Raw genomic sequence first — 21,922 nt, forward strand, 5'->3', positions numbered from 1 at the left:
TTTAGAACTTCCATAAAAGGAGTGCGACCTTTTGCACTCGTGGGAAAAATCCAATTACCGCGCCGACGGAAGTCGGATTATTAATTGATTTTATTCTCCGTGCAATTGTTAAAATCGTTTTTCGTAATTTGTATCATAATTTTAATCAAACTATTCATGAAATTAAATTTAACTTTCCTTCCAAATAACCTTTTCTCGACGAAAAAAGTCACATGTTCGCATCACATGTTTATGTACAAAATGGCGGCGGCTTATTTTGTTTGTTGACGCTACCGATCTTTCATTGTATTGAAGTATATATAAGGTATCAAATTCAGTCAGAATTGGTATTCTTTAACTGTGATATACAAGCTTCCTGAAAACCTATATAGGTATAGGTTAAACATAGCTTTACGGGGTGAAATGAGTTAAAAAACAAAAAAAATATGATTATCACGTGATTGTCTATGCCTGAAAGCATTGTTCGGCCTGGCTACGGGGATGCCTCAACACATTGTTCGGCCTGGCTACGGGGATGCCTCAACGCATTGTTCGCCTTGAAAGGGTTAATATAGTATATTCTCTGTATGATGTAAACATTTGGGTAGTGTGAATAGTTGCAGACAAATCTTGCAAACTGTATTAAATGTGAGTTCAACATTCTGTCATTTGTGAAAAAAAAATACAATAAAAAAATCTGAGAAAATACATGCATCCTCTATAAGTAAAACACTCAGTACATTATAAAATGCCCATCTTGAAATTGTACACTGTAGAAGGAGGAAATCGGACTAGGTGCTCTGCATGTCATTATATATTTTTCAAAATACCAAATTTAGCAAACTGTCAATTAAAAAAAGTTTTGACTAATATGCGCACTTTTGGTATATATATATAGTTTTTAAAGTTGACATTAAGAAAATGTAGCACTTTGAAATAAGTTTTATAAACCCAAAGCTACATCCTATATACCGATTAATATGTGACGGACAGGTGGTCAAATGGACACGGGTATAACAGTAAGCTCGCGTCATTTTGTAGAGGGACCAACATATATAATTAAGCATTTGGTGACAGCATTTATTTTTGAATAAGCAGTTCATAGTGGAATATAGTTGGGAAATCTCAACTGTACATCATGTCCAACTCAACAACAAAACACACCTATTCCTGTACACCTTAGTGTAAATTAACGTGTACCAAAATGATATTTAAATGTAAGTGTTTTCAGTTTAATTCTGCATTTGAAAAAAAAATACTAGGCAAACAATCTTTTCATTGTTTTTTTGGCGTTTCGGAGCGCTTTTCTGGGTTTCCTTAATCAAAATTCCAATTATTCCTTTATTCTTGGCCACTGGGTTTTATTTAATGAATCGTGTGATTGTAAATTTCAAGAAATAATTTTTAAAATACGGAATTGAAAGAAAAAAACATTCAAATAGGAAAACCAACGGTTTAAATTTTTATCTCGTAATATAAATGAGATAGTTTTCCTGTTATTACGACAAGATAACAAACTACTGATCTCGTAATGACGCGATAGTTTTCTTGTGATTACGCGATAATTATCTTGTAATTATGTGATAAAACAGCTTCTTATGAAGTAAATACGCGATAGTTATCTCGTAATGACGCGATAATGTACTCATAATTATCTCGTAATGATGTCATAATTATCTCTTATATCTGGTAAATACGAGATGAAACAAAAATTATCTCATAATGACGCAAGAATTATTGCTTAATTAAGAGATAATTATTGTGTAATTACGCGACAGTTTTCTTGTAATTACGAGATTTTTATCCTTAATTACGAGATAAAAAAATGTGTGACACTATTAATTAGGCTTTCGTAATTTTATGAATTAACTGTTAACAAAACTTTGAATTGTTTAAAAAACTACGTATAATCTATTCATGAATAAATAAAACTTAGCTTTATTTGACAAATAAAAATCAGAATTTTGAGACTGTTGTGGTCTTTTGACATTTTTTCATTTCGACTGTCACTGTTTTCCAACTTCTACTGAAATTATCCATGCTCTGTTGCTGTTAACACCACAAGATACGAAACACATGTCAAGTGTACAAAATTAAAAAGCAAGTCATCTTTGACTATGATGCGGGTTTTTCCTTTAATATTCAATATTTATTTTCTTTTCTTTGAAGTGTGATTATCTGATTAAAAAATAAACGAATATATATGTACAACGTTATGTAGAAAATAATTTGCAAACAAGAAATATGAGGTAGCAAGTGTTGTCGTTGAAAAACAGGATATTACTTATCATAAGTCCAATAAATAAATTCAACACCATAACCAAAAAATTACTCAAGATACATAATTTAGATCATTTAAGTGTTGGATAATTTTGTTGATCTTTATTATTAGCTCACCTGGTCCGAAGGGCCAAGTGAGCTTATGCCATCACTTGGCGTCCGTTGTCTGTCGTCTGTCGTCGTAAACTTTTTCAAGAATCTTCTCCTCTGAAACTACTGGGCCAAATACTTCCAAACTTTAACTGAATGTTCCCGAAGTTTTGATCTATCAACAAACATGGTCGCCATTGCTAAAAATAGAACATTGGGGTCAAATGCAGTTTTTGGCTTATAACTCAAAAACCAAAGCATTTAGAGCAAATCTGACAAGGGTTAAATTGTTTATCATGTCAAGATCTATCTGCCCTGAAATTTTCATATGAATCAGACTACCCGTTGTTGGGTTGCTGCCCCTGAATTGATAATTTTAAGGAAATTTTGCTGTTTTTGGTTATTATCTTGAATATTATTATAGATAGAGATAAACTGTAAACAGCAATAATGTTCAGCAAAGTAAGATCTACAAATAAGTCAACATGACCGAAAAGGTCAGTTGACCCCTTTAGGAGTTATTGCCCTTTATAGTCAATTTTTAACCATTTTTCGTAAATCTTAGTCATCTTTTACAAAAATCTTCTCCTCTGAAACTACTGGGCCAAATACTTCCAAACTTTAACTGAATGTTCCTTTGGGTATATAGTTTATAAATTGTATCTGAAGTTTTGATCTATCAACAAACATGGTCGCCATTGCTAAAAATAGAACATAGGGGTCAAATGCAGTTTTTGGCCTACAACTCAAAAACCAAAGCATTTAGAGCAAATCTGACAATGGGTTATATTGTTTATCAGGTCAAGATCTATCTGCCCTGAAATTTTCAGATGAATCAGACAACCCGTTGTTGGGTTGCTGCCCCTGAATTGATAATTTTAAGGAAATTTTGCTGTTTTTGGTTATTATCTTGAATATTATTATAGATAGAGATAAACTGTAAACAGCAATAATGTTCAGCAAAGTAAGATTTACAAATAAGTCAATATAACCAAAATTGTCAATTGACCCCTTAAGGAGTTATTGCCCTTTAAAGACTTTTTTCACAATTTGTTCATCATGTTGACTTACTTTAAAAAATCTTCTCCTTTGAAACTGCTTTATCAATTTCAGCCAAACTTAGGCTAAATGAGTTTCAGAGTATCTAGTATAAATTTTATATTTTATTTCCTTGTATGTCAAGAAACATAGCTCCTATGGCTAAAATAGAACATAGGAGAATTTTTTTTTTTTTTTGCTTTTGAAGAAAATAGGACGATTCAAAGAACATTTAGATAAATTGAAAAGCCAAAATAATCATTGATGAGAGATTTAACCAAAAGAATTAAGGTGAGCGATTCAGGCTCTTGAGAGCCTCTTGTTGTTACTTACACTAACACAATTAAATAATTAAAATTGTCACATGGTCAGGGCTCACGCTACCAGGCGACTTGGGCGAAGAAGTCGCTTTTCCGACCGTCACTTTGCTTTCCCCGACCCGCAAAAGCGAAGACAAGTCGCCCTGTTGTTTACGATACTCGCTTTCAGTCGCTTCCGTCATCGGACATTTTCAATTTTTACCATGTTGATGAAACATCAACTTTTTATTAATAATTAAAGAAATTTAGACATAAACGATTAATTATCTTATGAAATGAGGTTGAAGCATCTTTTTTGCAGTGTGTAGCAAGTTATTTGATAAAAATACAACTTTTTATCACTTCGTGCACTTCCGAAAGTTCCGGTGCTTGTTACTAGAAAACGTACATCAACCTAACTTTCGACTGCAAAATAAGTTTGTTACTTCATTTAAACTTGATAAAAAAGTTGCCCCCAGTAAATGTTCAATCCATTTAATGCATTAAAAACGTCACGATCCTTTCCAAATAACTTGTCTAACATCGTTTATTTTTGTAAATTTTCTTGCAATCGTCCGCCTTTGTCCGATTTCTAAACTACGGATCGGAAACGGACCAACTATGACCGAAATCCGTATTTTTACAAAAATTACTACGGACGCACGGATGGAACAGCTGACAGAATATTGATCCCAAAAGGAAAATATTACGCATTAAAAGACTTTTGGTTACATCTAAATAAACTCATTATTGATTGGTGTATATAATTCCCTATAATTTATATGGATTGTTGTAAACTATTGTAAAGTTGCTTAACTCTTAGACTATTACACTAATATCAATATATTATGGCCCAGCTTACCTTTATATATCTTTTGATGAGAAACACTGATTTCATACACAAGATATTTTTTAATTAAATTGTAATTGATATATTATAAAAAAAAAAAAAAAAAAAAAAATTTTTTTTTTTTTAGTGCTAGTCATTTAGTTGGTAGTTTCTCACAAGAACCTAAGTAAAATTTAAACAACTTTTAATTTGAAATGTTACTTTAATTGAATACTCAGATATGAATTGAACAATATATAAAAAGAACATAATTTACAAATGACCGTTTATACTAAAGTAAAATCCAAATATTGTAGTGCACCGCGCGAATGAGCACTTCTCTTTCAAATCTCACCACTTCTCCCTATCAGTTTCAAAAAGAGAAGTCACTTCTCCCTATAATTCTGAAGTAGTGTGAGCCCTGATGGTGTCTTCTTATGTCATATGAATTACAATTACAATGTATGTTATTATTCACAGTTCTGTAATTTATATTAAAAGATTGCCTGAAAATGTTAACTTGGCATGCCATACTTGATAGAAATGCAGACGTGAAAGAAAGCACTTTTCACAAAACCAGAAAAGTTCTTACGGAGATTAAAACATTCTGATGCGACGATTGGGTCAAAATTTGACAGTCTGCTAAAATGTTATAAATACAGGAATATCCTGTTTTCCTGTCTCAAATATGTTTAATGTTCGTCCAAAAGGAACTAGCTATTATCGAGTAGCATGAATATAATTATGTCCAGTGAATACCGGAAATCATCTCCTGTCCGCAGCTCGTTTAAAAAAATCGATGATTGAATGAAAAATATGACGATATTTGTCATGTTTTAAAATTTTTAAACTATGAGCGTACCTACGGCCCATTAAAATATTTGAACTGCATCAACATTTATGTTCAAGAAATGTCTGGTTTGGTATAAATATGGTGGTGGGACGTAGGTACGCTCATAGTTTAAAATTCAGAAAAAGGTTTTGAAACTGCTATTTTTCTGCCTTTTTTCGCGAATCTTGAGGTGTTTACAGCAACAGAGCATGAATAATATCAGCGGAAGTTGGAAAATCTATTAATGTTAACAAAAATACAGGATTTTTTTTTTTAAATATAAAAGTATTATAATTAATAGGAAGTCACTTTTAATTTGAACGAAATAAGGCCTTTTAATGGGTAGTTCTCTGATGCTTATTGTACCTTGTCCTTTAATTTATGAGTACTGACCAGTATTTCTGATTACTAGTATTCTATTGTGCTTTTCAAATCGCAGTTGGAAGATTTATGCGATAGGAAAAACAAATTGTATTGTATTGTTCATCAACAGGTGCGTTGGCCGAGCATCTCAACATCAAAACATTACGTCAGAACTTTTGTGATGTCATGTAATAATTTAATTTAAAAGTAAAAGGCGTTCTTAAAATTTGTCCGAACTGATTTTTTTTCACTTCAATATTACACAATAACAAGCAATGCAACTGTAAAAAACATCTAAGAATAATTTTAATCTGTGTGGCAACTGGAACGGCATAATTTCTCTGGGTAGGTCTTTTCAAATCGTCATAAAGCAAAATTGTTTAAACTTCTATGCTAGCTTCAGAAAATCTTTACCTAGCCTGAAATTCTATAATATGGTTTACCGTGAATTTCACTATTTATGTGTGGTTTATATGTCTACTTCACATCATACAACACATGGGCAGCCATATTTAGCCTCTGGATAAGAACTTATCCAAAACCCCAGACACTGGACAAATTTTGTCTGTGGTTAAGCTATTTTATCCACTGGACAATTTTTGAACAACTGGATTTGTCCAGTGGAAAAAAGTTATCCATTGGATACAGACTTTATCCTGTGGATAACTTTATCCAGCCTTTTGAACAAAGTTTATTTTCAAAATCGTTTTGGCGTCATCAAATCAAAATGGATGCCTTTCAAAGGCCTATTATAGTTCTGCTTCAAAGTACAAAAGTTATGAATTTTCCTATTAGAATCCAAATAGTTTTATCATGCCATGCTCTATGCTTGTTTTAACAGGGGTTGGCAATATATTTGTCAACATTGTACACCTTGCTTAAGCTCGGTATAAAGATATTGACAAATATAATGCTTACTCATGTTGAAATGAGCATAGAGCATGGCGTGAAAGAATTATTTCACTAAATATTCATACATACAGAGGATATCTAATGGTGCTTGTTTGTGTTTAATGATCTTGTTTAAAACTCAACTTAAAAGAGTCAGAATGTCAAGTCTTCTCCTTCTTTCTTGTAGTCTGAATAAATATATTCAAGAATTTTTAAAGAGAAAAACTGTTCATTTGTAGTGTTTTGTTTCAATTTTAGGTCCAAAGAAAGATGCCAAAAGAGCTATAAAAGTGGACCCAAGACCATGCAATGTGTGCACTACAACAGGTACATGTAGATTCTATTCATATAGCAAAAGTATTATCTGTCACCAAGGTCCACTCGATAGCATTGTAAGATAAGGGGGAGCTAACTCGTATGTGCTGGAACCAAGGGACAGGGGGTCAGTATATCGCTAGACTTAATGTTCTGATAGGCATAGCTAAAACGCAAGGAAGGTTTTCATAATTTAATTACTGTAACAATTTAAACGAATGATGATAACAAATCAATTAGTAAACAATTCCATATAATAATAATAATCTAATCAAAATATAAAGTATCAAATCTAAATATCAAATCCCAAAGTAAAGTTATTTCTCCTTAAAATGTAAAATCTAAAATAAATGCCAAAACTACTAAATCATAAAACATACTTAATCTCAATTTCAAATTATTAAAGTCTCAAAATAAAAGTTTCTCAAAGAATTTTCTAAAAATTAAATTTATGAGTCAGAGATAAATTTTGTCTCACACTACACAGTCAACTGGTAAACTGGTAGACAGTCTTATAGGGCCAATATAATGACATGAGTAGTGTGAGGTTACGCTTCCGAAACACTGACTGTTATCTTAAAAATTCCCAAAAATAAAAGGTGAGTCAAAAATACATTTTTGTCTTAACACTACAAAGTCAACTGGGAGACTGATCGACAGTCCTACAGACCCAGTATAATAGACTAAAGGTGACTGATTTTCCTAAATTTCTCAACGCTATTTATATTAAATCCAAATATAAATCAATATGACTCGACATGTAAATATTACTCTCATTAACAAAAAATAGACATTAATTACCAAAGCCTAATCCTATAATGTTTTGATAAAAACTTTGATAAAAAACATAAACTTTCCAAGTGACATATGCTAATTACAATTAGTCTTTCAAAATAAAGTGCTTTGAGAAAACGGAGACATTGCGAGTACTAATGCCACAGCATAGGTAAAGTTAATAAAACAGATTAATAAAATATTACATAATACAATCATAAAATTTCCTTTCTTAAAATAAAACATAATTTTTATCAGAAATAACACTAACACAAATTTAAGCCAAATAACACACCATGACATATCAATAGAATAAGGAAATGAAGTTATAGTACAATGCAAAATGCTCTTTTAATCCCTATACTTTATATTTGGTAGACCATTATGAGTTGCACTTTTACATGATCTTTCTGTAGTTCATAGACAAAATGGCAAACATGATTGATAGCGATAACTTCAGTGTAACATCTAAAATGTAAGTTCCATGTGAAATGAATCCAAATATATATTGTAGAATACTATTTTAATGTCTGTCATTAAGGATGATTAATTCAATAATAAAGGTATAATTGTAGGTTTATTTACTATTTTTTTTAAATTAACCAGCATTCTGAATTGAATGATATCAGTATAATTTTCTTAGAAAACCCAATGTGTATTACTTAAAAAGATAAAGCTGCTATTGTTTATGAAGTTGTCAAAGATATCTGAACAAGAAATGCATTATAAACGATATACAGTGACCAGAACCTACAGTTATTAAATTTGTTAAAAAAGAAATCAGCTGTGCATGTACAAGAATATTGGTTAGTTAATCCATTGATTTAAAGTTGAAGCCAAATTATTTGTAGCTATTCATATGGTCCATATTGTTCTGATACATTTAGGAATTTTCGTAAACCTTGTAATAGAATTATTAGTGTAACATACAGGTGTTTTCCAGTGCAGTAGATGTAAGACTCCATACTGTAGTGCAGAATGTCAGAAGTCTGACTGGGAAAGACATAAACAGTTTTGTAAAGACTTAAGGTACATTTTAGTTAATATATATTATGAAATACTACAATGCTAATACTCGTCATTTATGAAAATGTTCAAGAAAGTTTTCAAATCAATTTCATCACTTAAATTTGAAAAAGTGAAAAAATATTTCCTCATGAAAATTCTCCATATCCATGTTTTATACAAGTTTATGACCGTCATCTAATTAATGTTTACAACAGATGTTATAAGTTGTGATTATAGATAATCTGCTTATCACCATTGGATGGGTCAGTATGGAGCATTTCATTTGCGCCACAAGGTTATATATCATTTGCGCAAAAAAAAAAAAAACGCCTTTATTTGCGCCATTTTACAGGTATGACAGGTTATATAACGGAAAAGTTAAAGATTATTTACGATTTATTATGTTTTTTGTTTGTACATAACTCCCCCTGGATACATGTGTGAGTTCATACTCATTTTTAATACAAAACTGAGAGTCACTTAGGTAATAATTATATATATAGTGTTCACATGACCAGTCCAGTGTGAGGTGTCAAGATGGACATAGTCAAATCTGAGACAAACAGAGGAAATAATTCTGTGATATTTGATGACCACATATATAGTTTATCAAATGATTTAAAAAATGGAAACAAGTCCTTCAGGTGTACCAAAAAAAACCTGTAAAGCCAGGATTACGACTGATACAGACAGCAAAACAATTTTTAGCATTACTTGTATGATTTTATCGAGGTTTTAGCATAACTTGTATGATTTTATGATAACTGATTTCTGAGGAATATGTTACTTTCTTTATTATTTAAAGACTTTTTGAATGTTTTATACTATTATTACCTGTATCTACATGTATTTACCTTATTTACCTGTAATATTGGCTCAAATAAAAGACTTAGTTTTTGGCGCAAATGAAATATGGTTTGTGGCGCAAATGAAAGATTTTTTTGGCGCAAATGAAATGCCAATTGGCGCAAAAGCAAAGCACCGATTCAGTTATCCATTAATTGATAAACCTCATGAATTATTGACCATCATTATTATTTTCTAAGTAAAATCGGTCAGACAGCATTTCAATTTCAATATTCCTCAAACGACCACAATTTGCAGTTTGTTTATCGTAGTTTCATCATTTGAAGAAATTTTTTTCTCCCAGGGACTGTTTGCTTTGAAATATCAATATATCTCAAACTATCACAATTTTTAATTGTTTGTTGAAATTTTGTCAATCAAATTTTTGCATATTTTATATAGCTTTCATCAAAATCTTTGAACAATTTTGATTAAAGAGAAAGAACCTTATTAAAAACATCTGTCAATCTGAATATGGTTTCCTATGATTACATATTATTCCTTTGTTCTGTTTTTACAATTGAAAGAGACCTTTAATATTTTCAGGAAAGAGAATGAATTTGCTACAAAATTTGAGAACCAGTTTGAAATTGATGTTGGAGATGAAATTGTAGAGGTATCATTATTTCTATCTTTCTCTTACATAGTATCAGTAATTTGAATCATTCAATTTTCAGATTCTATAATTGACAAATCACCACTTTCATTTAGTCAAAGGTATTTGATATGTTGTTGCATAAGCAATACGATCAATTGTACTGAATTGCATAATTTGTTCATTTGACAATAAAATTGAGAATGGAAATGGGGAACTTTCTCCTGATCAAAACCAGTTCTTGATAATTTACATGGCCTGGTTTAGTGCAAAGGAAAAAGATTACCTTGAGATATTCTTATATAAAATCTGTTATTTTTTTACTGGAAAACCTACAAAGAGCCTATTTCTCCTTTGCATATGGAAACTACTGTAAATTCAGAAATTATTGGGTGCGTTTATTATTGTGGTTTCAGAAAAATGAGCATTCACATATATAACGTGAGTTTTCATTATTGCATTACTCACTAGCATTAAACCTTGCAATAATTTTAGAATTTTATTGTATATTGGGGTCAAATGATACAGTTTGTTCACTAAAAAAATATGCAAGCAGCGTTTGAAGGATGTTAAATCAGGGTTGGCAAAGTACTACCCGCCCGGGACTTCCCTGGTGGGAAAACCCGGGTTTTCCCGGGCTGGGCAATACTCCCAGAAATGGGTAATACTGGGCATTACTGGGCAATATTTTTAAGCTCATTTTACCACAAAATAGTTAAGACTTGGTGTAGTTTCATAGTATTACAGCTAAATATATACTTTTTATACAGATAACCATTGAGTCCTTTCTGGAAGAATGAAAAAATCAATTTCATTTAGTTCTTCATTAATTCTTTTTTGCACATTTAAGGATACTGTGTTAATTACAAAGCATTGTTTTGATAAGCAAATTTTTGCTAAAAATGCATTTTTTTTAGTGAATTGTTATTTTAAATGTTATACTGTGACAAATCTGGACTGATAATTGTTATTATTTAACATATTTATTGTATATTACATGTATTTATTTGAATATTAACGGGTGGTCAACTTCTCGGGTGTGCACAAACACTGATAAATGCATTGACTTTCATACTCACGATTTTAACTGTTTGTGCTTTGCAAGCGATAAGGGCCAGTTTTATATGTATATCTTTGAAATGTTTACCTATGAAATACTTTGATTTTCCTGTCATATAGTGATTTATTTTGACAAATATCGTCGTGAGATTCAACTTGTTTACATCTGCCATGACACCGTTTTGTACTTTCACTTTGCGATCTCATATTATTATTTCTTTAAGTTAACAGTTTATCAATGCAGATAAATTACGTATTTATTATGTTTGTGCCTCCCTTTTCATTAACATTGTCTATATTTATGATAGTACAGGGTTTTCATTGATCTCATTTAAGCATTATATCTAATGCGTAAGGTTATGTAAATTACACATAAGTTCATACGCCATATCGAGAAAGGAATTTACTGTCCGTTTAAAAATAGCATTATGTAGAAATGTCCTTTTTGTTTTATACGCTTTCAAGCATAATTCGGAGAAGGACAAAGTTAGGACAACTTAATAATGATTCTTTACTTAAGGTATTCGGCCCATAATTAGCCAATATACAACAAGCAAAATAATTTACGTTTTTATCATGGATTGTTAGTAGGGGGGTCTAAGAGTTCTTACTATAAAATAAAAATTACCAATTTCGAGAAATTTTGATTTAGAATGTCAAGGTCACAGTTCGTAAAAGGAGACTTGGTATCCCTTATCTGATGTTTTTTGGTATAATTTATGTAAATCTTTTACAAAACTAACCATACTTCATATAATCTTATAATAAGAATAAACTATGATATTTATGACATGTAAAGTTCAAAAGGTCAAAGGTCATTTCTGGAGTTAAAATCAACGAAAATCTCCTTTTTTGCTAAATTTTCAAAAGTGTATCTACCTATTGGTCCCATTATCTTCACAACCTTTGTTAAAAAAGACCTTTTGATGATATTCAAAAGATCATGGTTTGGTTTCAACTTTAGGGGTCAACAGGTCAAAAGGTCAAGTAATTTTAGGAGCTAAAACTGGACAATGACCTCCTTTTAGCTCAATTTTCTATAGTAAACTTACCTTTATGTACTATAATCTTTCATTACATTTGTTAATCATGATCACTTTATGATATGCATTAGATAAAGGATTAACTTCAACATTGAGGTCAAAAGGTCAAAGGTCAAGGTAATTCTAGGACCTGAAATATGAAAATTCTCTCCATTTTGCTCATATTTCCAAAGTATATTATAAAAAGAAGATGTGGTATGCCAATGAGACAACTCTCTACAAGAGACCAAAATGACACAGAAATTAACAGTTATAGGTGACTGTACAGCCTTCAACAATGAGCAAAGCCTATAACATTTAGTCAGCTATAAAAGCCCAAAATGACAATGTAAAACAATTCAAACAAGAAAACTCACAGCCTTATTTAAAAAAAAAAAAAGGATAAAAAAAAAAATATTTTACACACAACCCACAACCAACGAATACCAGTCTTCTGACTTGTGACAGACACATACATACATAATGTGGCTGGGTTAAACATGTTGGACAATATTTATGGTTTTGCTACATGTTTTCGATTTTGTCCAATGTGCAACACCAGACATCACATGACAGCATTAGGGCTAACTGAGGATGCATTTTCTTATATTTCACACCAGCATTAACTAGAGCTCATTAAATAGAACCCCATCATTCCTGTTCAACATTGAATTCAGTTAGGTTAATTATCTCCCTTGAAATATTTCAGAAAGTGTTTATCCTTCTTCATGCACATAATAAATAATAGAAATAATCTTCTTCAATGATATTAATAAACTCGATCACATTTCAATATTTATTTGTATATTATCATGAAAGTATAACATGGTCATGATGGTTCAAAGGATACAAATAAATATTATCATATCTATAGATACAATGTACAATCAATATTAAATCTTTTGAATATTAGCATTGATCAATAAACCATGAAAATGAGATCAGGATCAACCATACAGTTTACCAAATTAAGCAGACCTATTGCTTTTTGAATCTGATACATGGACTTGACCATGGGTACATAACTTTTTTCACTGATCTATGAAATGTAGTCAATGTCAAGGGAAAACAGTTTTACAGACATGAGTAACTTTCAATTCATGTACATTGCAAATATAGATATCATATTATTCATAAGAGAGAGAATTAACATTAAAAACAATCATAAAAATTGCTGAGTTCAAAATATCTGTAATGCAGCAACAAGTTTTCTCTTTAGTCTAAGGTTGGTCAAACCCCACACAATTCCTGTTACATTGTATGTCTTCAGCCCCTAATGGTATTGGAGCTTTTAGTACCTCATTATATCAATACTGGCTGACAGTTTCATATTCTATCTCTTTGATATGACAGATAACATCTTGCCTAACTGGAAAGAAAAAAGAAAATTCATCACAAATTAACTAAAACTTTTAAATTCAGCATTCTGAAGAAGAAAAATACCACTATAGTATATCATGTATATGGTTGAAAGCAATCTGACTACCAAATGTGTTTATGTGTTACAACACTGAGGGATGATCTAGAAATAAATGTAGGGGAAGAGGGGTCAGAAGACACTTTTTATTTCACCCCCACCATGCATAATCTTTCATTTGTCATTTCAGTGCCTTTTATAGCTGAATATGCAGTATAACCTTTGCTCATTGTTGAAGGCCTTACAATGGCCTGTAGCTGTTAATTTCTGTGTCACTTGGTTTCTTGTGGAGAGTTGTATCTTTGGCAATCATATGACATCTTCTTTTGTATATAAATAGGGGTATTAAAAAAAAGATTGTAAAGTTTTAGATTCCTTTTTTTCAATATAAGTCATTGACTTTCAAATATACACTACAACTCGGGTGGATTTTGCTTTGTCCACCCGTCCACAGTGGGAGTGGGCAAACTTTCTAGCTTGTCAACTCTGCCCATCCATAGGAGTGGACAATCAATTGAAAAAAAGCAGATAAGCATTAGATATCAATATCTTAACAAAAAAGAGATTATAGCTGGAGTGAGCTGGTGGAAAAAGCAAAATCCACCCAGGCTGTTGTGTAGCACTGTTCAAACATAATTGATTAAATGTTAGCGAACATACTCAATCAGTTGTTTCAAAGTCCATTGCAATGAAGGATGAAGCTGTATTCATAGGTCCCTTAACATTTGAAATGTCTGCTTTGGTGTGGCATTTGGTATCTGGTGGATATTTCTGCATCTTGCAATGTCTTGATCTCACAGGCTAATTTCTACAAGAAGCAAATTTATATAGTTTAACAAATATGTAAACAGCAGAGTTATCTGATTACACTTAGTAACAGGCATTTTTAGTTTGATAATGGGTAAATTTTTAATAAAGTTTAATCTAGTTTATCCCTGCCACAATCTGTATGTGCCTGCCCCAAGTCAGGAACCAGTAATTCAGTAGTTGTATTTTAATGCTGTATAACCAATAATTCAGTGGTTGTATTTAGTCTTCTCCTTTGAATTGTTTAACTTTATAGCTGATTATGTAGTATGGGTTTGTCTTATTGTGCATGGTTGTATGGTGACTTAAAGTGATTCCTTTATTTGTCATGTGAAGTACATATATTGGGGAGAGTTTTCATATTGGCAATCATACCACATCTTCTTATTTTCAAAATGGCTTTGTACCAATGCAAGCATTATGAATATTTGATCAAACTTTATAGATTTAATTTTCAAACTCTATCCATTATAAGATAAATCATGGACAAATAGAGAAACAAAGAGACTAAAATTCTAATAGTACTTAGTAGTTATCAGCTTTTAAACAGGTTAGATAACTCTCTAATACAAGTAAACATGGAACATGTACATATGTGTTCATGTTTTATATCTATCTTTTTTAAAGACAAGGCATAATGTACATGATACATGTATAACAATTAACATGAACATGTATCTTAGAAAACTGATCTACATGTATGTATTACCTATGCCCATCTGTGTTGTTCTGTGTATTAGGTAAATGTAGCATAAGTTCTCCACATCATTAACAAGGTTAATTAGATTAAAAAGTTCCTGGTCATCATTGATACATTGATCATGTACAAACATTGTATAGATATACATGTACAATGTATATAAAAATTTGTTATACAATGTAAATTGTATCTATATATAAGTTAAGATCAGACATGTTTCAAATAATTTTAGGTACAACCATTTATTTCATTCATTCATCAATGACACTACAACAATTGACAACAAAATTGCTATCAATCTGAACACACAAAAAAACCCTGTGTATTAGTTAATGAAAATACACACGATTAGTCTTTAGACTAATGTTCAGAACATGTATCATGTTTTGATTATTTACTGACCCCTAATGTCCATTTAAATTAACAGTGACAGATGGCAGAAATACATATATATATACAACTGTACAAATTACAAGGTACATGTATCTTCATGATCATATTATAAATGAAAGAAGAGTAATACATGTATGCTACATTTCTTGGGATGATAATCAAAAATATCTCAGATAATCTGCAACTTACCTAATCAGTTGTGTTTTGTAGGTTTGGAGGGATTAATGTCACATCTTTAACAAGGATGGTTTCTCTAAGAAATGAAATATAAACTTCTGTTACAAAAATGTTTTTCATTTTGATAGCACATAGATAAGGAATGTATAAATGTAGCAGTACAATGTACATGTACATCCTTTGTACATGTATATACTTTGTACATGAATGTTTGTACAAATGATCAAGCTGACTATGCAGTATAAGCTTTGCTCATTGTTGAAGGCCGCACGGTGACCTATAGTTGTTAATGTTTGTGTCATTTTGGTCTTTTTGTGGGTAGTTGTCTCATTGGCAATCATACCACATCTTCTTTTTTATATTTGTTAGTGTGTTATACAAATTTTCTTTAATACCAAATATATATAATAAAGTGAAAACTGGAAATATGATAAATATTAAAAGAACACATACATTTTATAATAAAATAATATTTGTTGTAAATACAAATGAAATATGCTCTTTGCCAATGTACATGTACATGATGTAATAAAAAGAATAAATAATCAAAGAATTCAAATATTGAAAAGCTTTACAACTCAAAATGCAACTTGTGACCTTACAACGCTAAAATTTACTCACTCAGGGACAATGCACGTTGGTGAACTTGTGTCTTTTTTCGCTCAGTCTTTGAATATTTGCATGATTTGTCTGTATTTAATTTTTTCGACTAGTTATTGTATAAAAAAAATTAAGTATGGTATGGATATCAGATTAAAATGGGAAGTACATTTGTACATGAACATTATTTTGTACATGTACATGTAAAGTATCAACTTCTTCTTACATTCATAGAAATTAAACAGAAAAAACTCCAAGATAATGAGATATATACATGTATGAACGGTCAATTGTTTGTTTGCTCTTCATTTATGTTTCTTTGTATCCTACTGTACATCATGTACATGAGCATTTGACCTTTAATCAAATACTGATTAATTTATAAGATGATATTTAGATGGATATTATCAAAATAAATAAATTACTATAGTCATGCTAGTATATACATGTATCAATTAATTAGTATCCATTAGTGTCTGTGACTGTGTCAATGTGACAAGTTAAAAAGCTATTGATGGTTCATGCTACATGATGATCATACTTGTACATTGTATGTGTACATTTTGTACCATGGCAATTCAACTTTTGAACATGTTGAAGGGTAGCCTTGGCTTGAATCTCTCAATTATCTGATAATCAAATAACATAGTCAGCTTGGATGGGTAAAATTTATACCAATATTTTTATACTATTGACAAAACGTCTAAGGCTGTGTTCACATTGACCTAAACTCGGTGTTGTGTAAGTGTAACTCACACATAAACTAAACATAATTACGTTCCCATTGATAAAACTCAATGTTTACATGTAGTTTAAATCATGTTTTGTCTACATGCAGTTGATAGTCGATGTACATTGTAGGCCTTGTGTAGGTTCAGTGTACACAAAACTAGACATTCCGAACTGTAATTTTTATACGACCGCAAATTTTGAAAAAATTTTCGTCGTATATTGCTATCACGTTGGCGTCGTCGTCGTCGTCCGAATACTTTTAGTTTTCGCACTCTAACTTTAGTAAAAGTGAATAGAAATCTATGAAATTTTAACACAAGGTTTATGACCATAAAAGGAAGGCTGGTATTGATTTTGGGAGTTTTGGTCCCAACATTTTAGGAATTAGGGGCCAAAAAGGGCCCAAATAAGCATTTTCTTGGTTTTCGCACTATAACTTTAGTTTAAGTTAATAGAAATCTATGAAATTTTGACACAAAGTTTATGACCACAAAAGAAAGGTAGGGATTGATTTTGGGAGTGTTGGTTTCAACAGTTTAGGAATTAGGGGCCAAAAAAGGGCCCAAATAAGCATTATTCTTGGTTTTCGCACAATAACTTTAGTTAAAGTTAATAGAAATCAATGAAATTTATACACAATGTTTATGACCACAAAATGAAGGTTGGTATTGATTTTGGGAGTTTTGGTCCCAACAGTTTAGGAATTAGGGGCCAAAAAGGGACCCAAATAAGCATTTTTCTTGGTTTTCGCACCATAGCGTTAGTATAAGTAAATAGAAATCTATGAAATTTAAACACAAGGCTTTTGACTATGAAAGGAAGGTTGGTATTAGTTTTGGGAGTTTTGGTCCCAACAGTTAAGGAAAAAGGGGCCCAAAGGGTCCAAAATTAAACTTTGTTTGATTTCATCAAAATTGAATAATTGGGGTTCTTTAATATGCCGAATCTAACTGTGTAAGTAGATTCTTAATTTTTGGTCTCGTTTTCAAATTGGTCTACATTAAGGTCCAAAGGGTCCAAAATTAAACTTAGTTTGATTTTAACAAAAATTGAAACCTTGGGGTTCTTTGATATGCTGAATCTAAAAATGTACTTAGATTTTTGATTATTGGCCCAGTTTTCAAGTTGGCCCAAATCGAGGTCCAAAATTAAACATTGTTTGATTTCATCAAAAATTGAATAATTGGGGTTCTTTGATATGCCAAATCTAACTGTGTATGCAGATTCTTAATTTTTGGTCCAGTTTTAAAATTGGTCTAAATTAAAGTGCAAAGGGTCCAAAATTAAACTAAGTTTGATTTTAACAAAAAATAATTTCTTGGGCCTCTTTGATATGCTGAATCTAAACATGTACTTAGATTTTTGATTATGGGCCCAGTTTTCAAGTTGGTCCAAATCAGGATCTAAAATTATTGTATTAAGTTTTGTGCAATAGCAAGTCTTTTCAATTGCACAGTATTGTGCAATGGCAAGAAATATCTAATTTCACAATATTGTGAAATAGCAAATTTTTTTTTAATTAAGAGTTATCTTTCTTTGTCCAGTATAGTAAGCAAGAATTATCTGCAAGAATTTTTTTTAATTGGAGTTATCTTTCTTTGTCCAGAATCAACTTAAATCTTTGTTATATACAATATACAATGTATATTCACTTTTTACTACCAACTGATAAATTTAAATAATCTTTACCATTCAGTGATAACAAGCAGTTTTTTTACATCTTAATATTTTATGATGTATTTAAATGAGTAGTAATTGTTGCAAACTCCATTAGAATATTTTAATTGAAATTAGTTTTGGAATAAGGGAAAGGGGGATGTGATTAAAAAATTGGGTTCAATTTTTCTCATTTGAAATTTCATAAATAAAAAGAAAATTTCTTCAAACATTTTTTTGAGAGGATTAATATTCAACAGCATAGTGAATTGCTCTAAGAGAAAACAAAAATTTTAAGTTCATTTGAATACATTCATTCTGTGTCAGAAACCTATGCTGTGTCAACTATTTAATCACAATCCAAATTTAGAGCGGAATCCAGCTTGAATGTTGTGTCCATACTTGCCCCAACCGTTCAGGGTTCAACCTCTGCGGTCGTATAAAGCTACGCCCTGCGGAGCATCTGGTTCCATTTAAATGTAGAAAAGAAACGATTTTTATATAAAATTAATACTTATAACACTTATTAATAAAGTTCTTTACAGAAATATTTGTCTAAACTTGATATATTTATTTGTTATAAAAAACACTTAACGTAGCATTAACCCCTTATCAAGACTCATTCATCATAATTGCCGAACACATTATTCATTTGAAAAGGTCTTCCCGAATCGAGTGGACGAACACACTGACAGAAATATTTGTCACTGGTCTTTACTTAAACAACGGTTTACTCATAAATGCATTACTGAAAAAAGGGTGAGGTTAATTGTTTGTTTGTGTAGAATATCAGATCCGTTAAAATACAATTAGAAATTAAAAAATAATGTCAACTTCTCCTTTTGCCAAAAAAAAAAAAAAAACTTGTAGAAACAATACCATTTGAAACAAACAGAAAAGATAGAAATGTAGTGATCCTTAACATCGCAATTCTTTTTCTTTGTCATAAGCACGCTGATGCAGCCTACATGTAAATGCGTAGTCGAGGCATCATTAAACTACTGCAAATCATCCAAAATGACTTTCTTAAAGGAGCAACCACTTTACTTTAAAATTAAAAAAGAGGGGGTCCGAGTCCGAAATTTCTCGCGCAAAAATTAATATTCAATTTTTTGGATGGTACCAATTCAATATTTAACACTATAATGTATGGGGAAACTTTGGATTCAGGCTATTTTTTCATTCCAATCATCTTTATGAACCGATTTTTTTTTAATCAAAGTGTGGGAAACATTTAAATGACATATAGTTTACAAGTGTGAACAAATATTATGTACAGGTAACTAAACAAGGTGTATAGATGTGGACAAATCTTATGTGAAACTAGGTAGATTACATTAAACCAAATGTAAACATGTGCCTGTGTACAGATACAAACTTAGTCCTCAATACCTTGAAGTCACAATATCTTGTAGTCCTGAAATGTACTGAAACTTATAACCTAGTATAGCAGCTAGCTTTAGACAAGTTAACATGATACATCGTAAATATTCTGCGAAATTGTAGACTGACTTCAACACATTCAATTATATACTTCAACGCAACACTATACTAAAAAATAACATCAGGGCGAACGGACTCGGGGCAAACAGAAATTAGGGCGAACAGAAACTAGGGCGAACAAGAATCAGGGCGGACGGACCCTGATTCATCTGATAGCATGCATGTTTAATGCTTTCTTGCAATTGTTATCAATATGTTTGTATTTGTTTTTTGCCTTTACATGGGTGTTTGTTCCTAAATTATTACAAAAATATAAACTGACTGACCTGGACTATTTTGTAAATAATCATTTTTTTCTTACATAAGACATGTATCTAGTTTAGATTACTGTAAATTCAGAAATTATTGCATGCATTTATTATTGCGATTTTATCATTTTACACTTGAATGCGATTTTAATTTTTACGATTTTGAGAAAAGTCATGCTGAATTCAGTTAAAATGTTACCAAATGCGAGTTTTAATTATTGCGTTTACAACTCAGTCGCATTATTCGAATTTGCAATAATAAAAACCTCGCAATAATTTCTGAATTTACATTACTATGACATATAACGGCTGTTTTACCAGACAAACTGGTGTTGTTAGGCATAATTAACATGACAATGTTGTCCAACTCAAGTTTTAAAATGTTTGGATTTGTAAATGCAAATTACCTGGCACCTGCTCAAAGTTTTACACTGAAGCTTGGCATCAGCTTGGCCTTTGGTTTACTACGTTCTCCAAGTTCATGATGTAATGGGACCATAAGGAAGTCGGTTCAAGTCCATCCAGATATACACTTAACATATGAATACAGAACTTTAAAACATAAAAGTAAACGATCCATTCAAATCGTCTCCCAAAGCATATCGCCAGATAAAAAGGACAAGTGCGTGATGTGTTTTCATTCCTTCTATCAACTAATCTTCCTATGCCGGTACAACATATTTGACAACCAGTTGCATCCAAACTGCACACATTATTTCCGCATCACGATAAGACGAAGAGACTTAAATCGGCGTACTTTTTTTGGTAAAACGCTGTCGTCTGTCTTGGCAGCCAACCGAGTCATCCATATTTGTTTACCATAACTTCTGTTTCCGGATTGTCAAAATTAGACAATTTATAGAAAACATAAGCGTTTACTCCATAGTTAATGAAAATATACCTCAATCAAGCCTTTCTGATATTTTAATCGTCATTTGAAAAATAATAACTATACTTTCACTTACTAGACGGAAAATACCGAGGTGTTGAAAAAATTGACACCTCAGTAAACTCTGGAAAATTTTCCATAAATCTTTATTATGGGTCGGATACCTTAAGCAATAAATAACATCAGACATGAAGTTTCCAATGTACATGTGGATTCCAGTTTCTTTTCTCACTTCATGAATTTCTTTTACTTCTATTAATGTATAAGACCCAGTTAAAGTTGGTTAAATTCCATTTCAGTGTTTCTGGAATGTAGGCTATACAAATAACCAAAATCAACTGTAGTACATTCCATTTCAGCTTGCCAAAGCTTGAGACAAATGCAAAAAAACATCCCGTTGACCGAATTCTGAGGCCTGCTACTAATGATCCTGACAACAATGATAGTCGTGTCATATACCATTGTGTAGATAAATCAATTTAGATTTACACCATATATAGTTAAAGTAGGTTTGACAACCGAGAAATAAAAAAATAACGGGAATTCGGTACTAGGTGTCATTTTTCAAAAAATTTAGTTA

At 31.3% G+C, this 21,922-nt stretch overlaps 1 protein-coding gene and 1 long non-coding RNA gene across 2 annotated transcripts in view; one reads left to right on the top strand and one right to left on the bottom strand.

Moving 5' to 3' along the window:
* The window catches only part of LOC134715442 (tudor domain-containing 6-like), a 111,613-nt gene that overhangs the window by 30,480 nt on the left and 59,211 nt on the right, over window positions 1-21,922 (top strand). Inside the window, exons 10-12 of the mRNA XM_063577619.1 lie at window positions 6,860-6,928; window positions 8,623-8,719; window positions 10,091-10,160. Of these exons, the coding sequence (XP_063433689.1) occupies window positions 6,860-6,928; window positions 8,623-8,719; window positions 10,091-10,160 (236 nt within the window). The remainder of the gene's footprint in view (window positions 1-6,859; window positions 6,929-8,622; window positions 8,720-10,090; window positions 10,161-21,922) is intronic.
* LOC134715444 (uncharacterized) lies at window positions 13,005-20,932 on the bottom strand. The gene is made up of 4 exons (XR_010106709.1): window positions 20,861-20,932; window positions 15,727-15,790; window positions 14,298-14,445; window positions 13,005-13,589 (listed from the first exon to the last, which is right to left on the bottom strand). It is a non-coding gene; the product is annotated as an uncharacterized LOC134715444 (long non-coding RNA).

Source organism: Mytilus trossulus, chromosome 4, assembly GCF_036588685.1.
Source record: "Mytilus trossulus isolate FHL-02 chromosome 4, PNRI_Mtr1.1.1.hap1, whole genome shotgun sequence".
Classification (NCBI taxonomy): Eukaryota; Metazoa; Mollusca; class Bivalvia; order Mytilida; family Mytilidae; genus Mytilus; species Mytilus trossulus.